Source organism: Nestor notabilis, unplaced genomic scaffold (genome assembly GCF_000696875.1).
Source record: "Nestor notabilis isolate BGI_N333 unplaced genomic scaffold, ASM69687v1 scaffold8025, whole genome shotgun sequence".
In the NCBI taxonomy this organism is placed as follows: domain Eukaryota; kingdom Metazoa; phylum Chordata; class Aves; order Psittaciformes; family Psittacidae; genus Nestor; species Nestor notabilis.
The window spans coordinates 7,477-27,998 of record NW_009930613.1 but is presented as its reverse complement, the minus strand read 5'-3'; the positions used below and the strand labels follow the sequence as shown (position 1 = coordinate 27,998).

The window sequence follows — 20,522 nt, the reverse complement described above, 5'->3', positions numbered from 1 at the left end:
AACAATATTCCGTGTAAAGCTAGGAATGAAGGCAAAATTAAAGAACCACTACAATCCTTTTTTATCTTACATCTGACTATTTTGCCACAGAATGGGATTAATTTCATCCCCATTTATAATTTGGAGTATTACTAATGACACTGAAAGAAAGGATAAGAGCCTGGTAACTAGTGTCTCACATCATGGCTTATAATTTGTAGTCCGTTAGTATGGTATACCAACAAGTACAGATGTGTTTCCTGCTCTGTGGGTCATCCAATCCATAGTGAAACATCCATATTCAACAAGGTTCAGTAAATTCACATATTCTTGAAAGGTATTCTTTGATATAGCCTGGTTTTAGAATGTGTCTTAGATGTTTATAGATATATTCATATGTCTACTTTATACATACATGTCTCATACATGTTTTTCCATGTAGCGTGTTAAATTTTACGTATGCCTAACTAAGCTAATGGCGGGCATGCTGCAGGACTAAAACCAAAATCTCAGTGTGTTCATACCTTGAAGGACACTGTTGACAATGGGGTCAGTGTGATCAGCCAGCAGATCTGCTTTAGCGATTGCAGCCAAGGATAGATAACTTGACATGTTTCTGCACAACTCCTTATTGCCCCTCTGAAGAAACTTCACTGCCACTGGAACAGCTAAGGCCATTATTGGAGGTTGGTTGTAATTCTGTAAAGACACAGAAAAGCACTGAAAAATAAAGGAGCTGTAAAAATAATTACAATAAAGTCTTACGCTGATCAGAGTAGAAAAACAAAAGTCAAAACAACAGGGAAAAAAAGGAAAAAAAATCAAGAAAGGTTACGTTTTGGTAACACTACTGAAGGCATATTTCAAAGAAAAAGCAAGTCAAGGAATATAAAACTACTGCACCAGGAAATGCTAATGATGCACCTATTTTTGACATCTGCAAGAGAAAGGGAAAATATGAAGTGTACTACTTAAGTGTTAATTGCTGCAGCATTTCTAACAAGACATTTTGCGTTTGGTGCTCTCAGAGAAGACAGCATAAGCTGTATCCATCATCCACACAGAGTAGGTCATTTTCATCCCAAAGCATAGCAAATACCTTGGAACAGTCACTCATGCTGGTGACTGTTAAATATTGCTCCCTGCATAGGAGAGGCATTGCTGCCATTTGTTCCTGCGCCACAGTGTTCTGCCACACTCCCATGTCCAGCCTGAAGTGCAGGCTCAAGGCTCAGGGAAACAATTTCAAGCATGGGTGAATCTTCCCCAATGCAAGTCACAGCTTCCCTCCTCTAAAGTTAAGTGTTTAAGTGATGTAGTGATGTTTACTACTACTCTGAGTTTCTGCCTATCTTTGTGCTGGCAGAGACTACATGAAGAAAGGACTCCTCTGTTCCCAGAACATGATCTCATGATAAGCCACTGGACTAAACCAAAGGCAAACTGGTCAAATGAGGAAAAAGAGTATGCATGAGTAAGTGTACTGGGAGACTTGCTTTCAGGGTTATAGCGTTAGTATTGATCATCCCCTTTCCTGTAATAATTAAGACTTCATTTTTTAAACTCCAGACAATTTCTCCGAACAGCAGCGTAAACTGAAATTTTTCAGGACTGCTGTTTCTGTTCTCAAAATGGCACCAAGCTTCAGCAAACTCAGGGGTATCTGCACATACACTTGGGGACTGACATTAAGGTGAGAAAAGGTTTTCTGCAACTATTTGTATACATGAAATTGTGTGACAGATTGTACACATCTATTATCCATTAAGTTCCCATACATAACTGCCCTTGAAACTAACATGGTGTGTTTATGTGTAACTGAGGACCTATATTCTCTCTGGACCCTCCTTAATCAGTGCTATTCTCTGCTCTTCCCTCAGATTTGGACATGTCTTTGAAACTGGAGTACAGCACTGTTTCTGAAAATAATCCTGCAATATGATTATATTTAATCAGCATGTGGAATCACAGGCAGCCACTGGAATCCAGATGTTTCAGAAAGCAACAAAATAGTGCAAAGAAAGGCAGTACAGACTTAACACATGCTCATTCTGGAGCAGCGCTGAAAATACAAATTTGTACCTGAGAAAAACCAAATCTGTCATTCCATATACGATGCTACATTGCCTCCTAGGCCAGTTCTGCCTCCATCAGCAGTAACTGCCTTTGCCATCAGCCTTGCAGAGAGCAGGACTCACCCTAATTAAGGCTGCATTATGCTACTCAACTAGTGCAAAAGAGCCAAGTTTAAGTGGCTATGATGATTTTTCCTTGCAAGGGAAACCTGCATCTGCTCTGGGACAGTCCTTTTCCGCTGGCCCCTGAGGAAGAAGGGGCTGCAACAACACATAGGTGTCAAGACAACTCGTCATGGCAACTGCCACATGATCAAGAACTACATCTTTAATGAGAAAAGCCCTTAAAATGAATAGAGCTTTATACAGCAGCATGTTTAAATCAACATAATGCCTCATTATATTTAGCTGAGAGGCACTACTGAGTAAAGCCAAATTCTGCCTCCAAGTTATACTCTAGGACTCCATGCAGAAAGAATGAGAAGATAAGGTTTGGCCTTCTGACTAGGATTTAGAAAATCTAAGAAAACTCCAAAGAACGGTTTTGGGTTTGGTTTTTTTTTTCTTTCCCTACACTTATGAAAATGTAGATGTGACAATGAAAAACAGATTTTGATAATATGATATAGTGATGTTTGCAAACCTAGGGGACCTCCCTGCTGGTAATATCAACAGAAACATGCTGTGAGACTCAACCTAGCTGTCAGATGCTCATTAATACTTCAACTATCCCTCACATATAAGAACTCATTTTATGCCTTTTTTTTTTATTATTATTTTTTTATCCAAAGGAACTCACTGATAATAGCTCAGTTTCAGAGAGCAGTAAATGTACTTTTATAACTTACTCATTTCACTTCAATGAACCCCTTTCTTGAAGTAATCTGCAACACAGCGCAATCCCCGAAACATTTGGATATGACCTATCTTGATTTAGGCGCACAGTTGCTAACAGCAAAAACTGAGAGCTTAGACATGCCATTTCATACTTTAGAAATCATATTTCAGAAGAATGCTAAAGTACTGCAAAGACAAAATTTGTAGAGTGTGTACATCTGTACTATGTACAGTGTCTCATCTGGAAAGTTTAAGCTGCGCAGCTACTGGTATCCAAAGACAGTTAACTGTCTCACCTCCAGGGACTCAAGACAGAAAGGGACACAACCAACTCCTCCAGGAACGTGTTGCCTATTGGAAAGTGTGGTCCCTGCCATAGCCAGTCACTCACGGGGCAAGCCCTGGTACGCTGATGCATACCAACAGATGCCATATACATGTAATAACATACATTAACATTTGGGGTCATATTCTTGGTTCTAAACAAATGCAACCACTCCCATGCTCCCTCAGAAAGCATGAAGTACAACCACATTTTAAAAGACAAAACTGAATAGCCAATAAATGCATTACACTCCCTTGCTTTCAGCTTAGTCTTACCTGCAAGATACAGCTCATGATATCAGATGCAATTTTTGCATGTGGTGCATCCTCATCTTTTCCAGAAGGCTTCAGGTTGTGCTCCAGACACGACTCCCAGAGAGCCACAAGGGCCTTCCCATGCTTTTCTATGGATGCTGTCTCCCTGATGGCAGTGGTGATGCGAGTGATGCAGATTTCCACCACAGCCTGGTCATTGTCATTGGTCTGGTAGTCCTGGTTCAAGAGAAAAGACATTTGCCAATGAACGTCTACCCTTTTCAAGGACCCAACAAAACTAACTTGAAGACAAAGTTTTTCTAACTGTCCACTGTCTATTTTCTCACTTCCACCTTTACAATGAATGGTTACTGTGCTTAAACAGAGAAATTATTCATCCCATGGACAATTCACTGGTTTAGGTTTTAGTAGTTGTTACTGTAAAGTTATTGTGTTACCAAATGATTTTTAGTAGTCTATTTTGAAGCATGGTCTTCTTGAACAAAGACTGCAGCCTCACACCATCGAACTACTCACACAGGACTCTTCTACCATAACTGCCTTAAAACTGAAACTGGAATGGCTATATCCACAATAAATACAGCCAAACGCAGCATCTCAAATATTTCATACCATGTTGATATGCAGAGCAGTTAATGTCATCTACCTGGACTTGTGCAAAGTGTTTGACACTGTCCCACATGACATCCTTGTCTCTAAATTGGAGAGACACCAATTTGATGGATGGACCACTCAGTGGATAAAGAATGGGCTGGATGGCTGCACACAAAGAGTTGTGGTCAACGGTTCAATGTCCACTTGGAAAACAGTAATGAGTGGTGTCTCTCAGAGATCGGTGTTGGGACCCGTGTTGTTCAACATCTTTGTCAGCAACATGGACAATGGAATTGAGTGCAACCTCAGCAAGTTTGCTGACGACACCAAGCTGTGTGGCTCAGTTGATACACTGGAGGGAAGGGATGCCATCCAGAGGGTCCTTGACACGCTTGAGAGGTGGGCCAATGCCAACCTCATGAAGTTTAACCAAGCCAAGTGCAAGGTCCTACACCTGGGTTGTGGCAATCCCAGGCACAGCTACAGGCTGGGCAGAGAAGAGATTCAGAGCAGCCCTATGGAGAAGGACTTGGGGGTGGTGGTTGATGAGAAACTTAACATGAGCCAGCTTCAGTGTGTGCTTACAGCCCAGAAAGCCAACTGTATCCTGGGCTGCATCAAAAGAAGCGTGATCAGAAGGTTGAAGGAGGCGATCTTGCCCCTCTACTCTGCTCTCATGAGGCCTCACTTGGAGTATTGTGGACAGTTCTGGTGTCCTCAACATAAAAAGGACATGGAGCTGTTGGAGCAAGTCCAGAGGATAAGGGGGCTGGAGCACCTCCTTTATGAAGACAGGCTGAGAAAGTTGGGGCTGTTCAGCCTGGAAAAGAGAAGGCTGCGTGGAGACCTCATAGCAACCTTCCAATATCTGAAGGGGACCTACAAGGACTCTTCATTAGGGACTGTAGTGGTAGGACAAGGGGTAATGGGTTTAAACTTAAACAGGGGAAGTTTAGATTAGATATAAGGAAGAAGTTCTTCACAGTGAGGGTGGTGAGGCACTGGAATAGGTTGCCCAAAGAAGTTGTGAATGCTCCATCCCTGGCAGTGTTCAAGGCCAGGTTGGACAGAGCCTTGGGTGACATGGTTTATTGTGTGGTGTCCCTGCCCGTGGCAGGGGGGTTGGAACTAGATGATCTTAAGGTCCTTTCCAGCCCTAACTGTTCTATGATTCTATGTTGAGTTCCTGATGTAAACAGAGTTAGTTTCAATTAGTATCAATGTAACATGAATAAAAGTTAATTAAATAGGCTTTATCACAAAGTCCTGTAATCCCCTGTAATTACTGACACAGATGCCACATGGGTACAAAATGGCAGCACTATGCTGTAACTTAAGCACTAGGAATACACTGTTCCTCAGTCTAACCTATGCTGTTCCACCCTAAAAAGTAACAAAGATGAAAGACAGACTGAAGTATTGAAACTCATTGATTCTGCTAGATAAAGCATGCACATTTTTGAAGGGCTGGAGCCAAGTTCAGCACTAGCTTGCACAAGGTTGGCTCCAGAATTAGCCCTGGGATTCTGCACTGCACTGTGATACAGTATATTGCAGGTGGAAGCCATGATGTTTGGGTCAGCCTCAAGGCAATTTTCTGTCTTTATTCACAGATAGCCCATGCACTTACTAAAGGAAAAAAATAAATAAATAAATAAATAAAAGAACGCACACTTTTTCTTTTGTGTAAGGTTACCTGTTGTTAAAGAGGTGAATATGTTAACAGCCACTGGCTGGGATGGCACAGGAGTGAACCCCTGGTGAGAATCCTGGTCTCTGGCTGTGTGTGGACATGAAGAGCAGAGCGGTCCTGTCCACACTGCTATGGAATTAATCCGTTTGGGGAGAAATACACGTCAAAGCCAAGCTTCAGGAATGGGGCAGCGCTGGAGCAGCTCCCCGATCTCTGGAGCCCTCTGGTGGAAATCTCAGCTCCAGGTAAGGGGATGGCTCTGCGGGACGCTCCAGCTGCTTGGCGCAGGCTGTTGCGTTTGCAAAAACATTTTGTAGTGAATTCCGGCGTTTTCTCTCAAAAAGTATATTAGGGGGGATTTGCGTAAAATTCCTGATAACCTGCAGTTAGATGAGTTGAAGTATATCACAAACAGCAGAAGCAATGGCCAAAATAACTTGATTAATGTTCTGAAGACTGTGCTGATGTAACTGTTGTCAAAGAAATGACTGAAAAGCCAGTGTACAGTGGTTGTCCTGATGGATAAGTCACTTTTTGTAACATCATTCAGAACATTTTCTGCTGCAAACAGATTACACACAATACATACAGTGCATCTGTAACTTCTTCAATATGCCTTAAGTAGCATTGAATAAAAATTGATAAAGATGAAATATCTTTCAAGGAAGTCCAGCTAGTGGGAAATAGATTTGGTTGTCATATTTATAAATATTACACTTTGTTTGGCATTCTTGAGGTTTTTTAGAAACTTGAATTGTGCATGTCCTCTTAATATTTTATTTATGCATTTATTCTCATGAAATATGATTGAGCGTTTCACTTACCGCAGATGAACTAATTATTCTTATTTGTTCAAGAGCTTCTGAGAGGCTTCCTTCAATTTCAGCATCCTCTAATGAGAAAAGATCCCCTGCACGTGAAAGGTCCTTTTGTGCCAAAACCAGCCCAAACAGATGATGCATGGCTGCATTCACTGCCACTCAGCTCGATCTCTGCACGCACCGTGTGCATGAATGATTCAGATGAGGACAGAATGGAAACAATCCTGTGGACTAGCAATCAATCTAATATGAAGAATAAATCTAGGGCATATTTCAAGACTTCCTTGGCCCCAATCTACAAGGAAAAAGAAAAAATGGTGTGAGGGGCAGAATTAATAAATGCATTGACTGTCGTATTCCAGATTAGCAAAGCCTTTCACATTGTGTCTGTAAGCAGCATACAGGATGCCCTGATCCAGGGATATCCTTAAGCACATAGCATAAACTGCATGTTGAAGGACCTTTTTCCCTTAATCACCAAATAGCTTAAAATTAGCTAAACAATATATAACTTCTAATACATAAACCCACGTATTTTTCATTTCAATGCATATTACCTGAGCAGGATAGCAACTAGACTAACTGAACTGCCTTTCTGCAGCTTCTAGCTCCAGCAGGAGAGCTAGAGGAGCTTCCTCTATTTTCTGGGTTGTGTCTTGACTCCAGAAATACACTATTAGCAAGATTGAGACGAAAATGATTTTTTTATTTTTTTTTTTTTTTTTAGAAAAACAGTCAGTTTTGTTGCCAAAATGATCCTTGCAGTCTTTTCAACTCATGTAAAACAAACAGTTGGCTGAGCTGAAGCTATGCATTTCTTGGCTGAGGAATTTATCAAAAGCTGGGCCAAGTGGGCCCAGGCTCAGCACCATGCGCACACTTATGAGAGGACCATCTTACACTTGTGCCCCCAAACTCTGGTGTTTAAAGCATCTGCAGAGGAGACACTTGCCTTAATTATAGGAGAAATTTGGGTTTTCCATATATCTGAAGTGTTATTTGTTGTTGCAAACCTGCCAGGACTTGCCTCATGCTGATGGGTTCCCTCTACCTTTGAGGCAAGAGTCTTCACAGCCAACCTCAGTGCACATGAGAAAGAGACCAACAGCACAAGAGTCCTTCAAGCCCAGAAAATCCCACAGGGCTTGGACACCCTCCTTGAACTTTGCCAGGGCAGGTAAAATTTATGCAAGCAGAAAGTGTCTGTCCTTGAGTCTTCCAAGGGTCTCCATGATGGCCCTAAAAGCAGGAAAAAAAGATAAGGGCCATCCCTCCTCCCTCAGCTCCTCATTGTACTGCACTTCATAAAATCATAGAATGGTTTGGGTTGGAAAAGACCTTAAAGACCACCTGGTTCCAACCCCCTGCCATGGGCAGGGACACCTTCCACTAGACCAGGTTGCTCAAAGCCCCATCCAGCCTGGCCTTGAACACTGCCAGCAATGGGGCAGCCACAGCTTCTCTGGGTAACCTGTGCCAGTGTCTCACCACTTCCATTGCAAAGAATTTCTTCCCAATGTCAAATCTAAATCTCCCCTTTGTCAGTTTAAAGCCATTCCCCCTTGTCCTGTCCCTACATACTCTAGTAAAAGGATCCTCTCCAGCTTTCTTGTAGGCCCCTTTAGGTACTGGAAAGTTGCTCTAAGGCCTCTCTAGAGCCTTTTCTTCTCCAGGATGAACAACCCCAGCTCTCTCAGCCTGTCTTCTTCCATCCTTTCCCACCAAAACTATTCACAGTGACAAAGCAGCTCAGCAAGCTACAATTTCTCAGCCCCAAAGAGCATCTCTAAGTGCAGTGCCCTCCACGGGCTGCTAGCACTTCAGGCAGAGCTGTGAGGGACACGGGGCAGTAGAAGACCCTATTGTTCGCGACCCTACTGAGAAAGGGCTGAACCACTCAGAGGACATTCACGCGCACTCATAGCAGCCATGCTGGCTAGAAGCACGCTGAGCTTCTGCCAGCCAAAGTGGAGACAAATACATACAGTGCCATGGCCCTGGGTAAGTTCAAAGGCACATGAAAAGAGAGATTACAAATGGGAATGCTGTAACCTGTATCCTGGGAAGCTGCTGCACAGCTCAGTGAGCTCACTCCAGAGAAGTTCTGCTCAATGGCCACTTCAAGCTCCCTTTAGCTTTAACTGCATCTGGGCTGGCCATCTTTTAGTACATAAGTGATTATTCTCACTCCTTCAACATGAAGAGTTGTTCCACATCATCAGTATTTTCTCTGCATTGAAGTTTGGAAAGATAAACGTAGCATTGTTCAGAGAAACTGTGAAGTAGGCTGTTGTTTATTACTGGTTTGTGAATCAAAGTATCTTTCTGAAGTAAACATACCTAAATGTAAATGACATACATGTAATATACATATGCATACATATGTCCTTTACGTTTAGGTATGCAATGATCTAAAAGTTTCATCTTAGCTACTAGTGGCTGTCTTTGCAGGAATACAAGATTACAACATTACATCCAGCTGACAAAACTATGACATTAACATAGGCACACTCTGAATACAATATTCATTAATCCGTGAGTTTGAGTTAGCTTCAAAAGTTATGCACTGGAAAAGCAGGTGCTTGAACTGGATCAGTCTTCCTTTGTGCACAATGCTTAAATGACCTAGTCTATGTTTACAATGAGTAAAATTTCACTGTAGCATTATATAGAGGAAACAGAAATATCTGGGATTTGACATATATTACCGAAGTAAAACACAGGAGAAATGGGGATATCATGAAAAATAGGCTATTTGTAATTTGGACAGAATAATGATGAAGAGGTTGGGTGTGACAAACTAAGGCCTTGAACATCACCACATTTTCCCCACAGGCTTGCCTTACATGAACCCTTTCTAGCAGTGTACAGCCACTGTCACCCCAACAGCATGTGCCAAGCAGGGCAGGCAGAAAGTTCCTGCCCGCTGGAGCTCTGACAGCCTGCAGGAAGCTCTGCAAATATGTATCAAACCAAGATGCATCTCGACATGAGAACATGTATTAAAATACTGTCACAAATGAAAACTCTCCCTCTGTCTTTACTTACTAATCTAATATAGAATATTTACTGTTTCTGAGCCCAGGAAGAGATTTACCAAGCATGTCTTCCAGAAGGCCCATGTGGATTCACAGTCAACTCCTCTCTTGAGTCGATGAACAAAGCACTACATTGCCACAAACTAGATCACCTGTAATTATTGAGATACAGAGTATCCTTAATCCCTGTTAACCCATCTCACGCTATTTTTCAGGGGAGAAAGAGAGGGGAGGAAAAAAAAAAACAAAACCAAACCACACAAAAAAACCCCAAAACAAAAAACCAAACCACAACAACAAACAAAAAAAAAAAACCCCAACAGAAAAGACCCACCAAAGAAACCCCAAAACCCAAACAACCAAAGCCCCATAAACCCCACCAAAACAAAAAAAGCAAACAAAAACTCCTAAAAGTTTCAAATAATGGTCAAAAATCAATGCAAAACACTGAGAACCTTCTGGAAACTACTTGATGAAACAGTCTCTTTTCAATAGCATAGACAGCACCTTATGCTTGATCTGCCCAAAGCTTTATTGGAAGGGTTTTTTAATTTTCCCAAATCCATTAAAAGCATTACGCAGGATTTTTAGTTCGATTATTTGCAACAGGACAGAAGGAGAAAAGAGCTAGTAAGATTGCAAACCCGGAAGCAGAACAGGCTACATCCTCTTGGCAGTCACTACGGCATAAATCACCAGTCACCAAACTGAACGTGATAGCGTAAGAACAGAGGAGATAGGTCCATTGTACTCATATGCAGCAATTCTTAATCCAAAAGTAAAAGTTCAAAAAGCCACTGATTTTTTTACCTGTTCATGATTCCATAATGACATTCTCAACGATGGTTAGAGGTGCAAAGCTTGTGCTCTTTAGACAAAGCCTGACCATTTGCTTTGCTCTCCTACTATGCCAGGCAGCATCCAAGGGCACAGCAAGTGGAAAGCCAGGGAATGGGGTGGCAAGCAGTGAACCTGAAACTGTTAGTTGCAGTGCCAGGAGTAAGGCATTTCAGGAATGCAGACTAAAGCAGCCTAAAAGTTACCAATGGCTCTGTCAGGTGACTACAGGAACCTAAACACAGAGAAGCCTTATCTCTGAATGAAACGCTCTGTTACTAGGACAAAATACAAAGCTTACTCCACTTGAAGGCAGTTGTTTTTAATAGAGAAAACAGAAGTCTCTGTATTAGTGGAAAGCTATCCTTCCTGAGAATAAGGTAGAAAACAAAAAACCACCTCAGTAAACTCACATTGTTTGAAAGAAAAAGAACAAGTGAGCAAACTTGCTATTATTCTGTAGCATTTTACATTAATACAAAGGGGGTCTGAACTTTACTTTGGCATTTAACATTACTATCATAAGTAGCACAACAAAATCCGCACACATAATTTGGAACACAGCTCTAGGAAGAAGATCAGTTTGAACCCTCCCTTGGATCAGTTGCACTGAAACACAGCAGCCCCTTCTTGGCCTTTGGGCATCTTCAGAAGAGTTTTGCAGAAAGACCCTGTTCTCTTTCTGATGAACAGACCCTTTTTTGTATAAGTTTTTTAGACAACACTAAGGACAATACAGACAAATATTTACTTACTATAAGCTCTTTGAAATGGAATTATAGAAAATCTTCTTAATACTTACATTGTGTAACAGTGCCTAAAATACTTTTCTTGCATAGGTTTTAAAAGGACAAAACTGTCCTCTAAGCTTCAACTTGCACACTCTAAGATTGTACTGTTTCCTATTAATAGGTAACTGGCACTGAGGAAAAGAAAAGACATAAGATGTATATTCTAAAAAAAAAAAATAAATTAAAATTTGACATTTTAAGGGCCACGTTGCATGATAAAACCTCTTCAGTGTATGGTTCCCAAGATGCCTCATCACCTTGACTCCACATCACCTACCAGTATCTTCTCATTCAGATAGGACATAGATTACCATATCAGCATCTGACACAGATGAGACTTACATTTGTGTCACATGTACACAATGGAAGAGGCAAAGGGGAAAAAAAGACAGCTTACAACACAGGCCGTTTCCACTGATTTGCAGTGAAGTGCCACATCTAATTCAAAGTTTTCAAACTGATTTTCAACATCTAGTTTCTCTTTTCATGACAAGCTGAAAGAGCCATACGGGACCTTGAATCTATTCCTCTCCAAGGTGAATCTCTCAACTTGCTGGAGGCACAGCATTCTTACCAAAGCTCCTTATCAGAAGCAATCAGAATAAAAGCTAGCCTGACAGGTTTCAGAGCCTGAAGCAACTGAATTGGTCTGTTTGCAAAATAATTCCTCCAATAATAGGAGATTAACAATAAAAATTCCATGTAAAAGGGCAGTTGAACTTAAGGACATCCAAAAGCCAATTGAACTTTGAGCTAAAAGACAGACTTAACAGAAATACAGATTCTTCAGAATGACTTTAGAAGGACAAAACAACAAAAAATATCTTTTAAATCAAAGAAGAAGGGGAAAGGATAAAAATAAATTTACATTGAAGGAAATTCTACAGGAAATTCGAATAATTTCCTTAACTTTGAAAAGACTTGAAATGTAAGTATAGTTGCTTGATTTTACCAGATGCTGTAATCCCACTGAAATCAAAGTGCAACCCTTGGGGAACTGTGCAATAATATTGTTAATCTAGTTCCATGCTAAGCAACAGAAATCGATAAACCCCTCACTATATTTAAGGAATCTTAGGAAGTGGAAGCAACCTAGAGTTCATGTTAAGTGAACCTTGTAGTATCATCTAGTCTGCAAAAAAAGAGGCAATTAAAACCTTACTACAATGCTGAACGAATCTTGTACGTGAACTGATGTAAAGGTGCATTTCAGAAGATTAAGCATGCACAGTACTAAGGCATAGAATCACAGATTGGTTTGGGTTGGAAGAGACCTTAAAGACCATCTAGTTCCAACCCCCTGCCACGGCCAGAGGCACCTTCCACTAGACCAGGTTGCTCAAAGCCCCATCCAGCCTGGCCTTGAACACTGCCAGCAATGGGGCAGCCACAGCTTCTCTGGGTAACCTGTGCCAGTGCCTCACCACCTTCATTGCAAAGAATTTCTTCCCAATGTCTAATCTAAATCTCCCTTCTGTCAGCCAAAAGCCATTCCCCCTTGTCCTGTCCCTACATGCTCTTGTAAAAGGTTCCTCTCCAGCTTTCTTGTAGGCCCCTTTAAGTACTGGAAAGTTGCTCTAAGGTCTCTCTAGAGCCTTTTCTTCTCCAGGCTGAAAAACCTCAGGTCTCTCAGCCTGTCTTCATAGGACACGTGCTCCAGCCCTATGATCAGTGAGTCCTGAGCTATCTCACCTCTGCAGCAAAATCCATCACCTACCACCATCAGGGATAGTCCCTGCAGACTCTTGAAGCCACTAAACAGTTGCAGTTGAACACATCAAGACAGGCTGCCAGTATAAACCACTCCCCCTTGATGGAGCCACCCCAAGGACAGAAGATAATCCAAACACAGCACACAGCCTGAGCTGCCTAATGAATCCAAGATTCATTCAGCATTTCCCAAACTCCATTCTCCTCCATAACACTTAGTTTGCCATAGACATCAACCATGGTTCTCCTCAAACTCTTCAGCTCCCATCTGGAGCACTTCCAGCTGCTGTTTCTTGTCCTGTACTGAAGGACCAAGCTATCACAGCCACCAAAGCTCTTTGGTAAACAAAAAGTAACATTCATTTCCTGAAATGTTACAGAAAGAAATCTAAAAGGTATAAACCTATAGCTACTTCATAAAAGTAACTTAGACTTAAGAATCAAGCAAATTACACAGGAGAGGAAGGCGATCTGAGAATTCACATTAAATGGGCAGACTTGTGTTAAAGACTGGGACGCCAGAGGTCTTGCTTTACCATGGTGATCTTGGGAAATCATAGCCCAATGCTTTGACTACTCCATCTATAAAAAGGGGGGGGAGAAAAAAAAAAAACAAAACAAAACAAAAATCAATTTCCTTACCTTGCAGACATGTTGCCAAACTTAATAGACTGGACTGTATGAAGTGCTTTGGATGCCTTGGATGAAAGATGCTACAGGAAAGCAAAAGCAAAATAGCATTAGTAACTCTTTGCCTTTTCAGTACTCTGTGCACAGACTATAAAATATATGCTGCATTATACCTCCAGGAATACAACTGTGTATTTCTCCAAACAAGGTTTAATATTCAGGACATGGTCCCATAAAAACCAAACAGGACAGCAGCTTTCCTAAACTCTGTGGGAGTTTGTGAAGTTATTCACACATGCATGGATTGAACAGAGCGAGGTTTAGATTTTCATTCTCTCTGGGGGTGGGGACAAATGTTTTCAACAACTGCATATTTAGCTTTATTTTACTTTTGCATGAATAGGAGAAAGATTAGAATCATCTTCAAAGCAAAATTTTACCCTGTGCGTATGATAGGATTCCCTTCTCTTGGAATCCTTCCCCGCCAGGTTATAAAAGAAAAATCTGTTTTGTAGAATTAGAAAAAATGTGTCTCAAGCAGTTACAGAAGTTTGTAGTATCTGCGAGACTGGTGGATACTTCCTTCCTTACATGTGCCCATCCATGAAAAAGAGGAAAGGGGCGGGGAGAGCCTGGATACATTTCCTTTTTTTTTTCCCCCATCCTGAAACTTTCCCAAGAACATTCACATATGCAGTTTATGGAGAGAATATTGAGAGATGTTTCAGAGAACCTTTCCCCTCTGTGTTCCACTAATGATTTGATTTATTTTTATGTTTGAAAAACATTTAATTACTAAAACAGAGCACTCTTTCAAAAATTTTAAATAAAGTTCTCACATTTTTCAGTGAAAGAAAAGGATTAAAGATTATATTGAAAGAGCATCATTTTCACACAGGGTGAATAGACTACAGCAGTTCCCATGGAATCAGCTGCATATATTTAAGCTCTTCCCACAAGACAACCATTGTTTCCTACAAGCCTCTGGTTTTTTTCTGTCATGACAGGTTTCCACACTTCATGTCATCTAGAAATCCCACAGATGCTGAGCTGGACCAGATGATGAAACAATAAATTATGAAGTCTACTAATTAGGCTAGGGTTGAAACTGGTTTTTTTTGCTAATGAAACGCCTTGCTGCAGTCCTGGGAGCTGTGAAGTGACTGGCTCTCAGCATCCAGCTCTTATACACAAGGAAGCAGTATTCACATTGGAGGCAACTGCAAAATAATCAGAGGAATTACATGGCCTCTTTAAAACTCCATCTCTTCTACCAGAATTGCACGGCTATACAACTATCCTTGGTTTGAAGTAAGTTCAGTGTTTTTCCTAGATGTGTAAACCAGCATGCAAATATTCTCCCCTGTGACAAACTTGCTTAATCTGTAGGTTTTATAGGTCAGATGCTGCTTCAAATGAACCAGATTTCCAAGATCTCCGAGACAATTTTGGCTGCATAATCCATGCAGAACACAAATGATGCAGAGTGGTAAGAATGTACTTACAAACTTCTTAAATGGTATTTCTTAAAAACAGTTTAAAACTTGACCCATATGTAGAGAGAGACAGAACTCCTTGATAACCTACATGCTTTTGAGACAGTTTTTTATAATCTTCAGCATATAAGAAATCAACAAGACTTTTGTTTGACTGCTATTTCAGAAAACACCAGTGCTATATACAGCACTCCATAAGATTTAACATTTTTTAACATCAGGAAGACAGATTTTAAAAGTCCATTTCTAAATATCTTCATTAAAATATTATGCTAAAATAAGCAACACAGTGCTAACATAGAAAATATTGCTTCATGTAACGAATACCATCATTGTTATGGGGATGCTGTCAAAAACATTTTCAAGTGCTTCTTAAAGAGATTTCATATCTGTGACAAATTTTCAAGACTCTTATGAGGTACAGAAAAAGAACTTGTTATAAAATTTTACAAAATGTATAAATATGCATTTCTGTCTGAACAGAGTGAAAGACTAAATGGAACACAGCATGAGGCACTGACAGATAGTCTCTAAGAATGTCATTCTGGAAGTGAAAATTGGACTAGAAAATGCAAAGTCACTGTCCTTCAAAGTCTCCTGAAATATCAGTCACTGAACAATTACTGACTGTCCCAAGGTTCTTCCCAGGTACCTGGCAACCCTCTCCAGCTTTTCTTCAGCACATGTTTTAACAGGGCCAACAGCTTGCCCAGCCGCGTTTCCAAAGTTTCCCTAGCATAAGGCAATAATTTTATGGCATTGGGCGCAAAGTGCTTCCTGAGCATGGAGAGTAAAAGGTAACTCATTGAGCCCCAGGATGAGACCAGAGCACTGCAGGATTAAGGTACGTGCTGTCACACACCACCACACTCAGGCAGTGCTTTTTCTTTCTGTGGCATTTCAAGCTAACTTACAATGTTTTTCACAAACATCACTGTAATACATTTATACATAATAACCACAGTTCCTGCTTTCACATGAAAAACAGTAACAGTCACACCATTAAAGACTACATTTCCTCCACTCAAAAACCTCTTCCATTATTTAATATTTGTATCTGCTACTCAACTTCTTTCCATACAGTAATATATTCATTATTGAAAATGTTACATGAATGCATATTTAAGTTAGTTATTCATACCTCTCAGAAGAGAAACCTCTGAAAAACATTAATAATTGAAGTCAAAATGTCGCTCTTCAGAGAAATTCTTACAAAATCCATTACAGTTGTCAGCCCCCCTTCCATCCCCCTGCCTCTGGTATGTGAGGCTGCTGGCTCAGTGCACAGCCTTGTCAAACCAACCATACGGTCTATTCAGTTACCCTGGAGTTGTCATGTGGAATCAAGCAAACAAATATCTTCTCTCCATTTTCCCCAACTTCAGCACTCAAAACCAGATCAGAATTAATTCTTCACAAAGCTTAACTTCAGCAACAGCTTGAGTGAAAACACTCCAAGCTTGATATGGAATTTGAATTAGTTAAAAGGATTTATCAACAGCCAGTGGTTACATTTAGTTAATTAATAACTTGCTTAAAAGTAACGAGGAAATTGCAGAAGTTAATATTACTTATGGGGCCTCTTCTCAGAAGTTGGTGAGAAGGCTAGACCCTTTCAGTGTCTTTGGAGGAAGATTAGCCAAAAGAATAACCGGAGGGGATGCATCATTTCAGTTGACACCCACTGAATCTCACCAAATCATAGTATGTCAGACAGCCTTTCAAAAACATGACTGCCTGGGTAGAACAAGTGCCCAGAACCTACCTGAACACCTCCAAAGCTTGGCAGCCATAACACAGAAACGATTTCTAAATCATTCCAGTGGCATTCTGCACACAAGCTGCACATGCTTTCCTTCCACTTTAAGCATGGCTATACTTTTTCCCTTGTATTTCCTTTGATAAACAAATTCCAGATTTGCAATGAATCAGCCGTAACTAAAGCTTACCGTACACATGGACCCAGAGGATCTTGATGGAACTAGTACTGGCTAAGTCCTCCTCTCCTGGAGAGCATAGGAGCAAACCTACCCCAGGAGCATTCCAGCACTGACATTTTACTAATAATGGCTAAAGTAATATCAAACAAACCAGCTCTCAGAACAGCAAAGTGTAACGTGAAGCTCTCTTAGCCAGCTGCTGGAAGAAAAGAAAGACTGTTTGCCCAGAGATAATGAGGAGGTATGTTCGTACCATTCTTGTTAAGGCTTTTATCTTTCTGCAATACAGAAAGGATTTATAAAATCATATGGTTTTAAAAAAATCTGCTTCATAGAATATACATTCAATCATATGAGTCCTCAATTTGGATGGCAAATCCTCCAAACAGCTTTTTTCTTCTGTTCACTCCACCATGGCCGCCACAACCAAATACAGAATTAGTGGTTGGTGAACACATACTTTTAATGATGTTAAGAAAGTCGTTGTTTTATAAATAAAATGCAATTGTGTGTTCTCTACTTAGTATGCATATCAAGCACACAGCTTGCTTCTCTCCTACCTCTATGAGACTGTAAAAACCTTGCACGCTGACAGCAGAACATAAATATTCTCACTCTAAAAATCATTTTCTAAACAAGAGATTTAAAAAAAAAATATAAAAACTTCAAAAGGCAGCATGGTCTAACTAGGAGAGCATAAATGAGAGTCTTGGATTTTACTTCTGCATCTGATAACTACTGAAGTCATTGTACAGTAGGAATTAAGAGGTTGATTCCTTCACTCCCTGTGAGCCTGCTTTTGACTTCTAACAGCAACCAAAGTAACATCTCCCCTCAGTGTCTTACAATCTTTTAATTTTTCATGTGGGAGGAAAAGTAGAACCACAAGCTGGTTTTGTACTTACTCAAACACAACTACATTTAAGGTTAACAACAGTCCTCAAAAGATAGACATTGAAAAGCTTTTCTGATAACTATGCTGAAAGGACCAGTGTTGACTGTCTTCTCAGATAACCCATTCTCTTAATGTCACAAGGTGGACAGAAAAGGGGTTCCCCTCTTACTGTGAGGTGAATGCACCCTGCTTCCAGAATCATCTCTACAGTCAGTAAGAAAGCCAAGACAGCAGGTTGGGGAATATAAAGCAGCAAAGGATCAGCGGAAGACACCCAAACATGCTTCAAAAAGAAGACATGGCATTACCATGGAGAAAGACAGTGACTTGGCCCTTTCCAAGCTAGGCATTTAGATCCCTTCCAATCTGTACACTCCCTGAAGACATTTGACATGCTTGCATCACCCTTTACAACCCTGACATAGTCATACCTTAATTCTTTTGCTTCTGCTTTATCATAAATATATTAATTGCTACAAACCATTAATGTCACTAAGACAATGAAATCTTTGCTAACGTATAATGGAATGCGAAAGAATATAGCAGGAAAACTAACTCAAGCCACCCAGCATAGTCATCTTAAAAGTTCTGACTTGCTCCTTGCTGTTTCTAAAAATTGTAATCAGCTACACACAGAAGCAAGAAATTACCACTGGACCAGGATATGTTTAGAAAGACAAATGAAATCACAGACAGCAAAGAGCACTTGAGCAACTCACAAGTCTAAAGCACGTGTGTGGTAAACAATATGTTGTAGTAGTAAGGCAAAGCAAGATACTGTGACAATAAGGCAAAGATTTTCACATACATTCCACTATCTGAAAAAAAAAAGAGAATTTACTTTATGAAAATAGTTTTTCCCATCCTAGAAAAAAGCTTGGTTTTAACTTTTATTATAATAGCAACATGTTGTTTCTAAACAAAGCCGTGAAAATATTTATTTTGTTACACTTTAAAATAAACATCTTGTTAGGAAAGAGACATGCTATTGTTCTCTGTCTGACTAATTGGTGAAGAGAAACAGAATATTCCATATTCACTGCATTTAGCCTAGATGAGTCATGTTATCTTCTGCTCAGACAAAGCATTTTAATTTTAACAACGACAATGCTGACAGCTACAATACTGTTCTTGCAGAAGTTTGCTTGTAAATAATTAACAATTGTTTTATAATGACAGTGGGGTTTTAAATAGCTCTAGTAATTTCACGGTCAGGCTGGAGTCTCTTTAATTTAGGATATTCATAAAAAATCAACCCCCTCCCAACCTACTAGGATAAAAAGCTAATGGAAAAAACAGGTTTATACCCCTGCAGTCTGTATCAATGCCAAAAATGTGTTGTACACCAAAAGTCAGCCATGGAAAAGCAAGGAGCATAGTATAGAAATCACAGGTCATACCTCTGAATGGTTTACATATTTGACCAATAATGATCTTGAAGTTAATAATGATTTTGAAGTTAAAGTCTGCATTGCAGTTAATAACAAGTTCACATCACAAAATTCCGTTCTGTGCTGTAGGACCTGGTGGTCAGTCACTGATGGAGACATTGTCAGAGGACAGATTCAGCACAGAAGAGAGCATCACCTATTACTGTCCTTTAAATATGTGCACCACTTGTGCCTCTCAAAAGTTCGCCAAGCAAGACACTGACGAATGTTCCCCGAATCCACCCATATTTTTAAAACCTGGCAACATTCCTCTGATTCTGATGGAATCAGCAAGGATACAAATACCTAGAAAATGTTTCCCATATAAGCAAGTTAGTTATCTATCACATACTATACAGTTCACTAATTCACAGCTACATCTTTTATGTACACACTAGGAATTTCATTGAAGAATCATAGAACTGGATACTATGTTTCCTCTACCATAGTAAGAGATGTCCAATTTGATTTTTTGTAATCCTTCAGATGAAACATCCTGCTGCTTCTATTCCTTTAAGGATGAAATATTTCACTCCAGAAATAACAGAGCCTCTCAAAAGCCCGCTGAACATAATGGAGACACTCTTACTGTCATTACAATCTCCCAGTATTCTCCCAGTAGGTTATTTTCTGAAGTTACCTTATGCCCATTTGCTATCGTAGACAAAGAAGAGTGGTTAATGACACAGATATTCATGAAGAAGTCCTTGGTTTCTATATAGACTAAGTAACAAAAAGCATTTCTGGGCCATGCATTTGACTGGCAGCAGCCCAGTATTTAGTTTATTTGCATAGTTTAGTATGAATTATTCAGGATTGTAAACTGTCCTGCCAAATAAAAAAAAATGTTAGATGTCAACCTAGTATTTCTATCAGATTCCATATTAAATACTAAAGCTATTTTCTTTTCTTCTTTTTTTTCCCCCCCACATACTAAGTATTGTTTATACTCCACTTCAACTACTGGCAAAGCACAACAAACTTGTTTGACACTTTCAGAGTAGCTGTTTTTTTCTAAAGGCCAAATCCTGTGTACTAGACAAAGTCAAAGCTCCTGTTGAAATTAAAAGAGGTTTTCCCTGAATGAAGTCTAAAAACTATAGGGTTTGACCCACTGTCTCAGAGGAGCTAGACCGTGCCTCAACACTGTAGCTGT

General features: G+C 40.1%; 1 protein-coding gene across 1 annotated transcript in view; it reads right to left on the bottom strand.

Moving 5' to 3' along the window:
• The window catches only part of VEPH1 (ventricular zone expressed PH domain-containing 1), a gene marked incomplete at its 3' end in the record, with an annotated part of 39,158 nt that extends 32,418 nt beyond the window's left edge, over positions 1-6,740 (bottom strand). Inside the window, exons 1-3 of the mRNA XM_010015486.1 lie at positions 6,603-6,740; positions 3,492-3,707; positions 504-678 (exon numbers count right to left, since the gene is read on the bottom strand). Of these exons, the coding sequence (XP_010013788.1) occupies positions 504-678; positions 3,492-3,707; positions 6,603-6,740 (529 nt within the window). The remainder of the gene's footprint in view (positions 1-503; positions 679-3,491; positions 3,708-6,602) is intronic.
• Positions 6,741-20,522: the final 13,782 nt, after the last annotated feature.